This window comes from Agelaius phoeniceus, chromosome 1 (assembly GCF_051311805.1).
Source record: "Agelaius phoeniceus isolate bAgePho1 chromosome 1, bAgePho1.hap1, whole genome shotgun sequence".
Lineage (NCBI taxonomy): Eukaryota > Metazoa > Chordata > Aves > Passeriformes > Icteridae > Agelaius > Agelaius phoeniceus.
Genome location: NC_135265.1, coordinates 19,719,593 through 19,735,375, shown reverse-complemented (window position 1 = coordinate 19,735,375; position 15,783 = coordinate 19,719,593). Strand labels below are relative to the sequence as shown.

General features: G+C 36.2%; 1 protein-coding gene across 1 annotated transcript in view; it reads left to right on the top strand.

Annotated features, from left to right (window-relative positions):
- The window catches only part of PLXDC2 (plexin domain containing 2), a 257,404-nt gene that overhangs the window by 129,679 nt on the left and 111,942 nt on the right, over window positions 1–15,783 (top strand). Inside the window, exons 3-4 of the mRNA XM_054632727.2 lie at window positions 6,455–6,601; window positions 11,424–11,493. Of these exons, the coding sequence (XP_054488702.1) occupies window positions 6,455–6,601; window positions 11,424–11,493 (217 nt within the window). The remainder of the gene's footprint in view (window positions 1–6,454; window positions 6,602–11,423; window positions 11,494–15,783) is intronic.

The window sequence follows — 15,783 nt, the reverse complement described above, 5'->3', positions numbered from 1 at the left end:
ACTGAAAAAGCACTTCTCTAAATTGCATGTTTCCTCAGTAGATTAGTACAGAACAAAGACTTTTGTTAAGAAATTGAACAGCAGAGAGTTTATCCTTGATGCAAAGTGCTTATGAAATTGGTTATTCTGAGTACCTCAGAGCAATCAAGCTTCCTAAGAGGCAGCCCCTATATATATCCTCTGTAAGACTATGTTGTAATCCACATGTACCTTACCACTGAAATTAGAGCTCTCATGTTTTGAGAGACCAGTTCAAGTTAAGTATTCCTCAGGGTTCTTTGATTATCAGATCCTATAAACCTGTAAATCATAGCATTGCTATGTTATGATTGTATTTACAGTATTCTATTAGAATGAGCTATGTGGCAGCAGCATGCATAGTGTCTCTATCCCCATTTCCCCTGGCCTTAATCTTCCCACTAGGACCCCATCTCAGGATAGGTGATCCTCTCTTGTACTGTCGCATCTCATGTGCTAATGGCTATTATAATAGGAATATTCTCCGTGTGTCCTTGCCACCTGCCCATGTCTCAGTCAGTGTCTGCCTAAAGAAAATGTGAATAAATGAGGAAAATCAGTTGCAGCACCATACACACATGCTTCTCCTGCTCAGGTAATGCAGAGTGTGATCATGCATCTCTCTTGCCCCTTCTCAGGGCCCAAAAGCGTGCTGTTAAGAAGAGGCTTTCCATCACTCTGCAATGCAGAGCTAGCTCAAGTCCTATCCAAGCTGTCACCTCTGTTCTCCCTCTTGGGTTGCTTTTAGCTGGTGGGGATTAATAGTGCTCAGAAATCTAAAAGCAATTTTCTAACAAAAGTCTGAAACAATTCAGAAGTCACTTTTGGCTGTATTTTACTGATGTGATAGGCAGAGATACCATAAGAGAGTAGCCAGCATTACATGTGATTGGGTAAAAGTACAAATAGTTTTGAGGAAGCTGTTTTGGCTGTATGTGTGCAGGGGCCCATGGTTGTTGTTTCATTTAAATAAAAAGGGTGTTTTGGTTCTGCAAAATGGATTGCCAGAACTGCTTTATTCCTTAGGAACTAATTGTAATTGCTGGCTTATTTCCTTTATTTAAATATCCAAAGAAGTATTGATATCTTTGCCTTTTTTGTTGAAAAGAAGTCTGTTTTAAAATATAGAACTGCATATTTTCTTCTTTCAGTGTTTTCATTTTAGTCTACAAATGCATCTTATCGAAAACTCAATTCTCTGATTAATTTCATAGGCGATTAATGTAGAAATGTTTGTATTCAGAAGACTCTGAAATTAGTAATTGATGATAAATCTCCTTGGAACTAATTTTTTGGGGGCAAATATTAGCAGAAATTTCATTTAATTTAAAAATAAACCTAGTCTGTGAGTTTGGCAATATTTGAGCAATTTGTTAATGTATTTTGTTAAAAATCAGATACCAGACCTTCAATTCACAGGGATAAAATTAAATATCTATAAAGTCTACCACCATATCTTTGAGGGCTTCAGAGTTTTACATTATGTTGTCTTCTCAGATGAAGCTGTAAATTCAATTTGAATAAAGTAGCATATTTAAAGGGACAACAGTTATCAAATTAAATGCAGTCTTCCTGTCTTCTATTGTATCTGGCAATAACTCATGACACTTGATAAGGAAGATCTGATGATGAGGATCATTGGATGGGACGATTGATTGATTGATTGATTGATCAATCAGTTGATTTTTCATTGATAATGTCACAAAGAATGTTCCAGTATTGGGGGAAGGCAGCTAGAACAATCTGCTGAAATGTAATGACCATCTGGTTAGCTCATCCATGACAATTTGCCTTGTGGATGTCTTTCTTTCCTTTCTCTGGAAAGCAAGACTTTTTCTACAACATACTATTGTGCAACAGCAGAGCTCTTTTCTGGTTGCTTTTCCTCTGGTTGAAGTTATTAGTTTTCTTTAATTACAGCCTTACACAGAGAGAGCTTGAGAGATGGCAGAACTTCTTGTTCAGTAATGTCTGGGTCAAATTGAATCCACTATTTAAAAACAAAATATTCATGCAGTTGGATTCAACAGCAATTCTTACTCCTAAATCTTGTTTGATAATATCCTCTGTCCCCTAGAGATTTATATTACTTTTCAATATCTGTTAAAGAAAAATGTGTCAGGAAAGAATTAAATCTAAAAAGTCACATGTTTACTTGTGTGATTCTATCATCATGGAATCATGGTGTCCTCATTGTGTCTTGGTCTGAAAAGACAGGTGTCTGCTAAGGAAGACAGGAGCCTCCCTTGAAATGGAAAATGTAAACCCTCTCACTGCAAATGATTATAATTTTGAAATTAAGCAGCTCTCAGGCAAAGATATGGGAGTAGGAACAACAGTTCTTTATTAGGGAAGAAAATAGAAATAAAATAAACAATGCAATAATACAAAACAACACTGACAGTGTCAAAATACGACCTGACACCCTGTGGGTCAGGGTGTTGGTAGCAGTCCAATTGAAATGGTGGCTGCCGTCCTCCTGGAGTGACAGATGTGGTTCTGTTGGAGCAGGGATCCTGTAGAAAGGTGTAGCTTTCCTTGGAAGGTTCAATGGTGGTACAAATGGGCCTGGTCTTCCTTTGAGAATCCAGTGGGAAAAGGCTACTGGGGTGTTCCAAATCTCAGATTATATCCAGGTAGGAATGCTTGGCTCCTCCCACTGGGTGCAGCATTTCACAATGGATGATGTAATTTTTATCAGTCATGCACTGAGACTCGGTGGCCCATTAACAGAAGATATTTCCTGGAGGGATGTGTCATGAAATAGATAAAGAAAGCTGCCCAATTAACACAACCTCTAACAGATGGGAATAGAATACATGCCCTCACCCACATCTTGCAACTCAGGAACATTGAGAGGAAGCTTTATTGTTTCATGACAGTTTTGGTACTATTTTCATGCCTATTTTTGGCCAGAATCCCAGCTAATAATTTGAAGAAATGTCAGAGGCATAATGTAGTTGTTACTTTTAAATATCACATATAGTTACTTTATGTTATCTTGACTGTGAAAGATCACATCACACATTGGAAGCCTTAATCTGTTAAGCAACAGCAGTTACTGATGAAATGAGTACGTGACATTTAGACTGTATTTGGGATTATCTGAATATCTAATGTATGGAATGGATGTTAAGTCTTTGAATTTGACAAATTGACAAACTGAACACCAAGTATTTAAAGAAGGCTTAATCTTCTGTGCTGAGCTTTTATGAGTAGTGCATGTATTCAGCTTTCCTGAAAAATTCAGTTGTATTTGGAGAAGTATGGGAATATATTCAAAGTGTCATCACTTGTGAAAGTGTCATCACTTAGCTTGTGAAAGCTAAGAAATTAATTTCTACAATCAACAATAAGATGGCAACTCAGCATCAAGTATTGCCTGAGGTTAAAAATAACTCATTTCCCCAAAAGAAAAGTGTTATGAGAAATGTTCTAATAAATATTCCCTTTATAGTCACAAAGGTTGCCAATACTAATCCTCATAGCTGGTGCGAAGAATATCTGGGAAAATCCATTGCTTTAATGCTGTACTGTTCCGTAGAAGAGAGCTGCTATGTACTTCATATATAAACAGAATTTCGACAGAATTGGACATTTAGAGATCCAGTGGGAGATAATGCTCATATCCCCCAAATACCTGAAAAAGAAAAAATAAAGCTTTCTGAAGTAGTAAAGGGTATGTTCTCTGCTTTTTTTGCTTTCCTTTCAGTAACATGCTTCTATGTCACTAATAGCTGCTGAGAAGTTTGTTCCTCATCATAATTGTATCTTTATAGAATTCTAATTATCAGTAAAACTCTAAATCTGTTTCATATAACTATTAAAATTATTTTCTTCATTGAGTATGCAAATTCAGTAAAATTTTTTACACATTTTTCCATCTTCTTATATAGTACCTACCGGTAGGGAATGGAATGTACTATGAAGCAGGTACAATCAGCCAAAGAATATAAACAGGTCTGACAGACTGAAAAGTTGTAGGTATCTAATGATACCAATAAAATCATATTTATTAAAGATTCCAAGAATTTCATTTCCATGGTAATGCAAATTAGGAACTATGAAAGCAGTGACTTGCAACAGAAGCTTGGATCCTAACCTTATTTGGAGCTCCCAAGCTGCTCACATCAACTTTAGTAGTTAGTTGTCTGTGCCTTTTTGTTTCAGATTGTAAAGTTACAGATGGGATTAAGAAAAACTCAGATGTGAGAAAGAAATAATTAATAATATATTCATAAAATACATCTGCATGAAGGCTATGAAGAGGAATTCTGCCTTCCTTCTATCATTCAAGTAGAAGCGAATTTGTTTCCTTCCAGAATAGATAAACAATCTAAGATTATTTAACTTGGATTAAAATACTAAACGAGACTTTTTGTACACAAAATTCGTTAGACATAAGCAATTCCTCACACAGTGCCAAAATCTTGAGCTGAAGGCTATAATTTAAGTGTTTGATTTACAATCTGTATGGTGAATATGCTTTAGGCAAGGGTCAAGATACCATTTAAAACATTCTTATAGAGCTACCAACTAGGCTCAGTGCTAGAACCTTCTAATTGTGGAGTTGGGGGCTTAGATACTAGAAATTAACTGGGGTAGCTTTATTAGCTATAAAAAGTTTTGAAATGCAAAAAAACTGCACAGTTTTGACTATAGCTTAAATATTGCATTTTTATCGGAAACAAACTGTAATTATTTGTAATTTGTCTCTGGATCTCTTTCTTTGAGATTTTGTATGCCTTAAGTGTGACCAATATTTACTAAGGAAATTTTTTCAGAGGGATAAATTGGACTGGGAATATATCTATATTTGTTTTCAAAACCTTTTAATTTACAGTACCTCAATTGTATACATGACAGCAATAACTGTTTCTGTCAACCATTAAAGGAGGAAAGAATTTGGTAAGGTGGCTGGCTTTTGTCATCTTCCTGACAGTATAGTTTTAATTATGTTTACTTGTGTGACTAACCTAGAGCTGGTGAATCTGTTGGAAGTTGCTTCAGAAGTGTTACTGAGATTTACTGGACATATAAAGTACATCCTGGTATGCAAAGTACGGCAGAAGACAAAGAAATTGTCAAGGAGAAAATAACCTGATTATATCTGCAACAGCTAAAGTAAGATGCATCAGTAATGATGTTAATGTAGGGTCAAACCCAGCTGAAACGGGATTTATGGTCAATATATTTACTCTGGACATGAATGATAAATCATTAGAATATAAGTCCTTGCCACGTGTGTCTCCAGCTCAGGATCATGTCAGTAGGAATGGGTTGTGTATGACCTGGGGTTGTGGGGAGGGGATGTCAGGTCTGCATGGCAGCACAGCCTGATTTGAGGGTACTCCCATGTGGCTGACTGGATACAGGAGGTACAGCAGGAGGGGAAAGTCTTCATCACCAGGGTAATTCCAAATTCTAAATCCTCCTCTTCAATTTTCTATTGTACTTTTTATTTTCTGAGTTTATTTTCAAACTCTATCATCAAGGCTTTGGGGGCTTTTTACTTTGTCTTAGCAGGGGAGGAAGTGAGGAAGGAACTAAGAAATACAAGCATGTACTAGTTTTATAGAATTACTTGTAGCTATTCAGCAGAAAGCTGGCAATGCTGTTGATTTAAATATTTTTGTGGTTGCAAAAGTTTGTTTTGAGTAAAGGAAGACTGGGAACTGAGATGAGTTTCATTTCTTGCCTCACACCTTTTTTCCTTTTTTCCTTCTTTTCTTTTTTCTTTTTTTTTTTTTTTTTTTTGTCTTAGATAGGAAGGTAGAAACCTTCACAATAATTAACCTTAACAAAATTTTGCTATGATGGGAGCATGACAGCAACTATTCTATTTTTAAAAACCACAATTATTAGGAAATTTTTTTCCACAAATATGTATATATTTGTCTGTCTTGGAGGGGCAAATCTACAGTAAACCAGACTTTTGGAGATTTCAAATAACATAGTATTGTTAGCCTACAGCTATTAGGAATGTTTTGGATGTTCTTAAATAGAATAGTCCAGTGACTTATGTTCAGAAATGTTAAAAACTACAATTTTTTTAAGGTGTTATCCATGAATAGTTCTCACGGCTTCATTAGAGTGTGGCCATTGTTACAGGAATTGTCCATTTTGCCTCAAAAGACATCAAACATTTTGCCATAGATTTCAGTGATGTGGTTATTACACAACATGTATGATTGGTACTTGGGATAGTGAACATTATAATCATAATATAAGATGATTGCATGAGGTATCTGCCTTGTCAACTGCTAGTGGTTAGGAGCAGAGCTATCTCTGCGACATATTTACAATTCTTACTCTTTTCCTTCATTGCTGGGGTTCTTCAAGGAGCAACAGTATTTCAAGGATGGGTTTTATATAAAACGAAGGTGCATCTTCCATTATAATCTTGGGGTTTTTCTGTGTTTTTTCCCTATTTCAGGAGGATACAGACCATAATTATTATACATCAAGGACGTATGGCCCCTATGATTCTACCAGCCGGGATTTGTGGGTCAATATAGACCAAATGGAGAAGGACAAAGTAAAGATTCATGGGATCCTTTCCAATACCCATCGTCAAGCAGCAGTAAGTTATTTTATAATTTTCTTTTCAACTAACATGGATATTTTTCCCCAGAGATCCACACAGCAGTATTACTAGGTACCATGAGTACTGTTCATAGAGCTGTGTCTTTGAACTCTAGTTAAGCTGTGGAAGTCTTTACACTATTGTTATCAAAGGATTCCTTGAACTTTTGAACCTTCTGTAACAGTCCTTCAGAGATGCCTTTAAACATACGTTTAAAATCTTCCTCTGTCCCTAAGAATCACAAACTATCAAAAGGTAAACCACTTGTGTTGCTGAAATTAGAGGGAATTTTACTGTTGAGTTGAATAGTAAAAGAGCTGTGTTGAGGATGAAGCTGATGAAGTTTTAAGTCTCTCATGGAATGTATGTGGTATGTTTGCAATTCTGTTTTATATGAGGGTTCATTCTTATATTTCCATTTGGCACAACTGATAAAGCTCATGAGAATGTCATATAGTAACAGAAATTATGTTTTTAGGTTATCAGCAAATAAATTTTAGGTTATCAGCAAATATATAAATTGGAGTGTAAATAACAATCATATTTAACTTATTGTAGTCATGCTGCTGGTAAGGTGGGTATGAAAATAATGGGCTTACATGCCTAGAAATGGAGTTAAATACTGTATGATTCAGAGATTGTATTCTTGGTTCTCACCTGTGGCTAGAAGCTGCATACATAGAAGAGCCAATATTAGCAAAAATTGAATACAGAAAATTTTAGCTCAGAACTATGTTTGAAGACACTCTTGTTTCATCCATTCAGCAACTTAGCTCCAAAAAAAAAGTCCTTGGGTTTTGCCAGTTTAAAACAAAATCTAGTGAATGCCTTACTTAAAAGTTGTACAGTTTTTAAAGATGCAGATATCTTTAACAGTTTTAAAGCTGAAAGCACAAGTTTAATTCATCTTTTCCTTACTTAATCTGTTTTTTCCCTGGCACAAGTCAGGTGACTGCTCAGAGGAATGCAAGAGGCAGCAGAAAGAAATACTGTGGTATTTAAATCAGAATATAGAAAGCACAGTGAGGTGATAAATCCAGCACATGTAACTGACATAGAGTCCAATTCAAAAAATATATCCTTCATAGTTAAAAGAGTGTAGGCAGTCAGGGATAATGCAAATGCAGAGGGTTCAGACAGTTATAGATCCTTGGGGTAGACTTAATAAAACAGTGTATCAGCTATTTTCTTAAGACAATTTGATTCTAATGAGGAAAAAAAGACCCTCAAGGGTACCTTGAGGTAGTGAGAACCTCTGTTGTCTGTCTTGTCTACTTTATGTGGGATCCTGGTGCCCTACATTGAGGGAAAGAATGGAAATATGCTGAAAGAAAAGCTAATAAATAAATTTAACATTTTAACCCATGTTTAATGATTAGTAAAGATGACACCCTTCCATGTCTCTGTTGCACTGTTGTTTCCAATTGGATCCTGAGATTATGCAGCAAAAATGTCCATCTCAAGGGGAACATTTTGTTGAAGTTATTAAACTAGAGGCTAGAACAAGGCTATATTTTTGGTCTCTGTGGGGGTCCTTGTAGAGGACCATTCAGCATGGCAAATGGAAACTTGAGGGCTTCAACTGTTTCTCCCCAAAACAAGTGGTTTAAGACCTTTCTTCTGAATCTCAGGTGCCCTCTCTGCCTTTCTTCCAGCTCCAGCAGACAAAGCTCTGGTCCATGTTTAGCACACTAATATCCATCTCTTTTCATGCTTACCCAAATGTCTTGGACTATGAACTTGAGTGGCTGCAGCCATTTCTACATAGAGTTTTAAAGACCCCTTTTTCAGGTCTGTTTTATGTCCCCCCAAAGGATTAAAAACTATCAGAGAGTCATCCTGTAAGGTTTTATTCCTTATTTATGCATCTATAATTGATTTTTTGTATGTGTGTGTCCAAGTAAACAACATCCACATGTACTACACAACAAAGGTGTTTAACAGAGAGATGTGATTTTTATAACTGTACAGCTGCAGAGTCATATATTTTGAGATCATACATACCTCAGCAGCAATCTCTTACCTTCTCTCCCATAAACTTTGCCATTACTCTTTTTAAAAGACCATTTTGCACATCTTGCACTCAATGATTTACATGATATTTTCTAAACATTATTCTCCAATTTGACAATAGAACCAGGAGTTAAATTATCACATGCTAAATATTAAGGAATTAATTTACAATGCCAGGGATTCTTTGAATGCTGACAATTTTACACTCAATTTGTGTGTTTTCCTTCATTTGGAAGTAAATAATCCTGAGAGTTCCCAGAAGCTGCCAGTTTGTTTTGCTTCTACAAGAAAAGTCATAAGGACTGGAGAGAATCCTGGAGGGAATCCATTTGATGGTTTGATTTTATAAACAGCATAGTAATTTTTTGTGGAAAGTAGCAAACATATACTAATGGAACAATTAAAATGTCTAACACTACAGGATTTATAACACTAGTAGTAAAGGTGTTTTTTCAATATATTGCCACCATCTTCTTAACCATATAATAAAATTTTAGAGGTGTCTTTGATATTCAGTGGGTTTAAATTAGATATCTAAGAGTTGATTAGTCAAACACTGAAATAGCATACAGAATATGTCATACTTGGGAACTCAACTCCCTTTGCTCCCAGTCCATTCTATCATTTATGCATGGAGAGAACATTTTTATTTCAGTGAATTGAAAATTCTGATATTCTTTCTTAAAAATGAGGTATGCTTTCTAGCATTGAAATAAAAGCAAAATTTTAGTGACTGTTAGAATATTGTGTTTCAAAATAATACTTAAATCATGTTGGTTATTACAGTATTATGCTAAAAAATTGGCTATGTTAAGCATTTTTACATTGTCAGAATTTAAGGTATCACATTTTGACTTATTTCAGTGAGAGATCTTTATCGGGCTTGAGAGTGGAAATGGGATCAAGTTTTTGTTGCAAACACATTTATACTAATGTTTATATTATAGCCATTTAGAAGACAGATTAGGGGGCACAGTTTTCATTTGAAGTAGTTCAATGGTTACTGTGATTCAAAGTGAATAGGTAAAATGGAGGGTGGCATATAAAGGAAAGAGAGAATCTTTGGTCAGACTATTGGTAGTTTCAACAGAGTTCTTCAAATTATGTTTGGTAGAGCAAGGACATAATTTAAATGGAGTGCATTCATAGATGTAGCATACACTTCAGCAGTGAAAGCTGTAGAGCATGGTAAAAGAATATTTGTGTGAGTTAATTCATGTGCTGTCTTTTGCATATGCCGTTTTTGATTAGAAATGTTCAGTTGTACATCCATATTTATGTATATACAGAAAAGGTCATTAGAACCTACTCAGTCCAATTAACACATTGCAAATGGATTTTGCATTCTAATTAAAAACAAACAAAAAATGTGCTAATAAATCCTGTCATAATTCTGTCTTCCATTTAAATGGAAAGCAAATCTTTCCATTCCTTTCCAAACACTTGGAGTTACTGTAAGTCTTCAACTGCTAATTTCATGCTAAATAATTCTTTAAACATTTCAGGTTGATGTAAATATAATTCTTCCTGAGAGAAGAAGTACTCAGATACAATCTGAAAACAACAAATACAGGACAGAAATAATGGGAGGGAAAACAAAGACATGAGTACTTTTCTTCTTCCTTCCCCCTCCACTTTTTTAAAATGTGTGGGCTGCTGCCCTTTCTTAAGTGGAGTCATCAAAAATTACGGTTGAGGGACAGTCACCAACAACTCATCTTCACACCAGATTTTACTGTAGTAAATCCTCCAAAAGAAAGAGTAATGGACTGCATGCTCACTTCATATTTACTATTTGGACCACTGTGGAAGAGATGTGTTTTTCACAGGGTATTATATTTAAACAGTGAAAAGACCATGCTGAGATTTCAGCACTCCTTTCTGCCAGGACCACTAATTTATTCAGAGTTTAACCAGGTAGCACACAAGGTGATAATTATGAGTGGCCACCATAATCACTGAGCTTTGAGAATGGAATGGAATAGATGGGAAAAGATAAAGCCATAGGCAGAGAGGTAAAGTGAGTGTGAATTTGAATGTTGCTTTATGATGAGCTTAATTGAGGAGAAGAGTTGATTCCCCAAATTACAATTCTGTGCTATGAATTCAGCTGATAGAGGATAGTCACCTGTAGGTAGATGAAGGGAAAAAAAAGGTTATTTTCAAAATTTTATTTACTTTATTTTCAAAGAGTAGCTTAAGTAGCGTTTGTTATTGCTTCTGTTGATTATTTCTTTATGCATTATTCCATCTACTAGCTGACAGTGTAGAGAACTTTAGGGAATGGTGTCATATGGGTTTGATGGAGGAATTGCCTTCCAGTGACCAGCCTTTATCAGACAAGCTCCCAGGCAGCAGCAGGATGTCAGCACCTGAATCTGAAGGCTCATGCGGCAGAGCAGCAGAAAGCCAGCAGCCAAAGTAGCAGATGTCCTGTAAAACATAGGTATTGCTAAGGCTTTTGATATTGATGGGTCCTTTTATAAAAGCAGTTAAAGCAACAGTTTTTTAAGGAGAAACTCTACAAATCTTTCTTTAATTTTATTCTTGTGATTGAGTTACAGTGTCTGTTCAAGTATTTTCTTTTATGAAGTTTTCTGTCATAATGATTCACTGCTTTAAGTGTTTAAGTGCTCCTCAGAATTCTTTCCTGTTAGCTACTGGCAATTCCAAATTAAGAATAACAAGGCTCCAGTGAGAAAAAAAAGGCAATGAAAGAGATATTTGAAGTGGATGACTGTTCGTCTTTTTTTCTCTTAATGTTCTGCTCAATATTGATTTTATTTTCTACTGTTATTCTTTTCAGAGAGTGAATCTGTCCTTTGATTTTCCATTTTACGGACATTTTCTACGTGAAATTACTGTGGCAACTGGAGGTAAGTGGCTTTCTAACCATTTACTTTGAGTAAGATGAGAAGAGTTTCTTGCAGCTATTTAAAATATTTTTTCCCCTGCTTGTACATGTCAAGAGATAAACTGCAGCTTTTATTTAGGAAATATTCCTGCCCACAAAAAGAAAATCACAAAATATAATATGATGAAAAACCTCCAGCATTTAAGTTGAACTGTTATAAACCCATCTCATTATAAGACTATACAGCATTAATCCTTTTCTGTTTAGGTATTTCCCCCAGAACTCAGGTGTATGTGTGTTTAGCAATTGCCCTGGAGGTGAGAGTGCTGGAGCCAGAGCCAGGAGGGAGACAGGGTTTGCCTGCACAAGGGGAGAGGATTTCCTGCCCAAAGATGAGCAGTGCTGCTAGAAGTAGGGCATGTGTCACCTGCAAGGCAAACCCATCACAGTGCATTGTCATGGTGTGGTACAACCTCAGAAAATGTACCATGGCCTTCCTCTCCTCCTTCCATGAGAGGAGTGGGGTGAGAAGGAAGGTAGGGCCAGCTCAAGCTCCCAGTCTGGCAGCCCTGGGCAGCACTGATGGCTCGTGGCTGGGGTTCTCCCTCTCACTGCTGCTGGCTGCTGCTTGCAATTCCTGTTCTGGGAATCTCCAATTTCCTGTGCTGGGAACAGCCATCAGCTCCTTCTGTTCCCTTCCCAACTCCAACTCCTTGAAAGACAATTTGATTTTAATGAGACGAGGAAAAGGAGATGACGTGGAAGACAATAATGAGAAAAAGAAGGAGGAGTAATAATAAAAAAATGAAAACAGGGAGGCAAAAGGCAGCATCATGGAGAGCACAGCCAGATGACCCTCTGGTCCTTGAACATATCCAGCAAGTTCATGGACCCTGGCTGGTGGTGCTCAGCCTAGAGATGTGGCAGGACAAGCAGGCAGAAATAGGAGCCATCATCATTAGGATCAATTCTATCCTGTCCCTGATTAAAGTTTCTCCTTCTCTTGCTATGGGGTCCAGATGGACATGATCGGGGATACCCATGTCCCACTGGAGTCCTAGATGGGGAGGTTATGACTAACAGATTGGGGTAGAATTGCAGGCAGTGTCTCAAAAAGAGTGTGAACTGTAACAGATATTTCTGTCATGCTCCCCATCAGGATCTCCATTTTGCTACCAAAGCAGAATACAAGTGTTGGACAAAGGTGAATAAAGGCTGATATTAAAGTGATTTGCAGTAGAATGATAAAAAAAAGGATACAGAATTATGAAGTGACTTCAGTATCAGTTTTCTCTTCTTGATCAGCAATAACATTTTGATGCTGATTTGGATATGATGAGCCAAGAACCACTGATTTTGGTATTTCCGTTCTGCTATGCTGTTTGTTTCATTTTGGTGCTTGATCATCAATGCCTAGTTTTGTATTCTTTATTAGAGAAGTTGCTTTTGATGGGTTGCCAAAATCAGCATGTGATTTGTGTAGCATGAAAATATGGGATAGATCCTGCAAAACTAAAACAGCAGTGGTAGGGACAGGGTTCATCCTCTAAATGTCCCCTTATTCTTACTGCTGCCCTTGGTTCCTTAAAATTTCACAAAGTTCACTCTCTTCAAGTAATTTTTTGGTGTGGTCATTCTGCTGAGCCTTCTCATTTAATGGAATTTAAAATATCTGGATTTTTACTACTTTTACCACTTTCACTATTATACTGCTCTGACCAGTTTCTCCATCAGACCCAAAAGTCTTGGAAGGAAAGTTAATCTCATGTGGTGAACTGTGTAGGAGCAATTTGTGAGGTACATATTTTTTTCTTTTTGATACTGAGTAAATGAGGAATTTAAGTGCTTTTGTCATTTGTTTTCTTTTTTTAAAAAAAGTCAGAATACAGAAATTACTGTGGCTCTGCAGGATTCTTTTCTCTTGCTATTATTGGAACACTGGCTGATAATTATGCTTTTCTTTTTGCTCCATTTGGACTAAATAAAATATTATTGCTGTAAATAGATTTATGGATTGTTGTCAAGCTAAATATGACTTTAAAATCAGTCCTTTTAATGTAAACCATTAACATTAACACAGAGATATTTCTGTCTTTCATTGACATTTCCATGATTTTTCCACCTCAAAATTAAGCATGAAAAAAATCTAGTTAATAATAGATTTTAAAATGTTATCTTGATAAAGTTCAGTAGCTGTAAGTGATTCTGTCAGTCCAGGATGGAACCTTTACTACAACTATAAGGCTCCTAAACTCATCTAGCAGGAAAAAAAAAGGCTTATTTCTGTACTAACTCTCTAAAAGTGTTTTAATTCAGATATATTTGCAAATTTTGTTGCTAGGCCAAGCATCACACTTCACCACCACTGATTTATGATAACAGAAGATGAATATGTGTTCCACGTGCTTCATATACTCTGTGGTCTGCTATTTCTTGGTAACCAAGATTTTACAATGGCATTACTATTGTTAGAGACCTGGAATACCTCCAGAGGTTATTCTCACATCAAAAGAATGACAAAGTTTGTGTGTACAGAACTCCCACATGACAGATGTCCACTTCCTGGAGAGCAGGATATTATTAATTATGCTAAGGACAACACTAAAAACTGTTTTTTACATACAAATCATAAATTGAATAGCCTTCTTAAAAGGGAAGTCGAGGACAATGGCACAATAAATCCCTGTCACAATAAAAACATCAATGCCAATGGTTTCTGCCATTCTTCATGGAGTGTGCACTGTGGCATAGTAGGGCTCCCAAATTGCTTAGGATGATTTTGGAATCACTATGGTTTAAGACTCAACTTTTTTTTCTCTTTGGCCAGTATTTATTTCCTCTTCTGAATAGTTTTGATGACCTGATTTTGTTCAACTAAGAAAAGGAAGAATGGGTAGTGAAAAAAAATTGAGGGTTTTATCCACTGTTTTCTTAGTTTGTATTTGAAAAGGCTATATATGATTATATAAATTATATATTAGAATTGAAATAATTATTGAAAAGATTAGTAATTGGTTCTTTACTATACAGACATGTCTCTGCCCACATTCCTATAGATAGTCCTCAAACAAGGTGAATTTTGCTTTTTGTGAAGCTTTCTAAAGTTTGTAGCCTACAGGCCAAAACTGGGGTAATTTTGTAAAAAGAAAAAACTTGTGAGATAGTGAGTCAGGTTATGTATGCCAGGAGCTGAGTATATGAAGTCTGCTTGTTGCCAGTCACTGACATCCCTCACAGAGCTCAGTGGAGCTGGGAAAAGCCCCTCTTGTGATGCATCTCTCCATGTAGTACCATAACCCTTCTCAAGGGCATCCTTGAAGCTCTGTGCCCCCCATCCTACTCAACATGCTGCAAACTTCATTACTGGCTGTATTCATTTTCCATGTTCATTGTAGTAAGCCCCTCTTGTTTATTCTCTGTGGGGATTTTTTTGTTTGTTTTGTTTATCAGTCTCTATTTTTTAGTGCAATTTTATATCAGATACTGTAAGTTATTTAGGTGGGGTTTTATTATGGTATTTTTTGTTGACATTAAATTTCTCTGAGGTATTGCACGGAGAAGGAAAGGCCTTGCACTGCCCAGAATTAAGAAAGCATAACAATAACAGTAGAAATTGAAGTGACTAGGTGGTTACATTTTTAGATTTACAATGCTGAATATTGAGACATTTTGCCAGCTAGCATGAAGAAGGCTCCAGAAATGTCCATTTATCCTGTGTAATAGCAAATTGCTGAAGTTGAAGCAAGCAGCTGAATTTTTAAACATTGTATTAAATTTTTGTGAGGTATCTTTCACTAGAGGAATATTCCATATGGAGGAATTGTCTGAAATAATTCTGAGGATGCTGCCTGAGCATTTCTACCACTGTCTATTGAAGGAGTACCAAGCAAAGAAATAAAAAGCCATCCTAGCAGTGAATTCCAGTGTAATCAAATCAGAGTTGATAATTTTCTAAAACAGAAATCAAAAACTCTCTGTATGATTATTTCTTCCTAAGGTCAGATCTCATGCTTAAAAATACTTGTATTTATGGAAGAAAGAGATTTTTGTACATCCAAGATTCACGCAGATTTTCATCAGAATTACAGCAGTACTGTGTTCTATTGACACAAAATAAGAACACAAGCATTGAAAATACTGAACGAATTTTTCTGCTGAAACCTGATGTTATTGGATCTTGCACTGAGGAGCAGCTGTGAGGTACCTGAGCATGGCTCCTAAACCCTGACTAGTTGGGACAACTGATTCAAAGTAATCTTTCATTCTCATGCAGAATCACATTTATTTCAGTATCAAATTCTTTTTGAGTGTA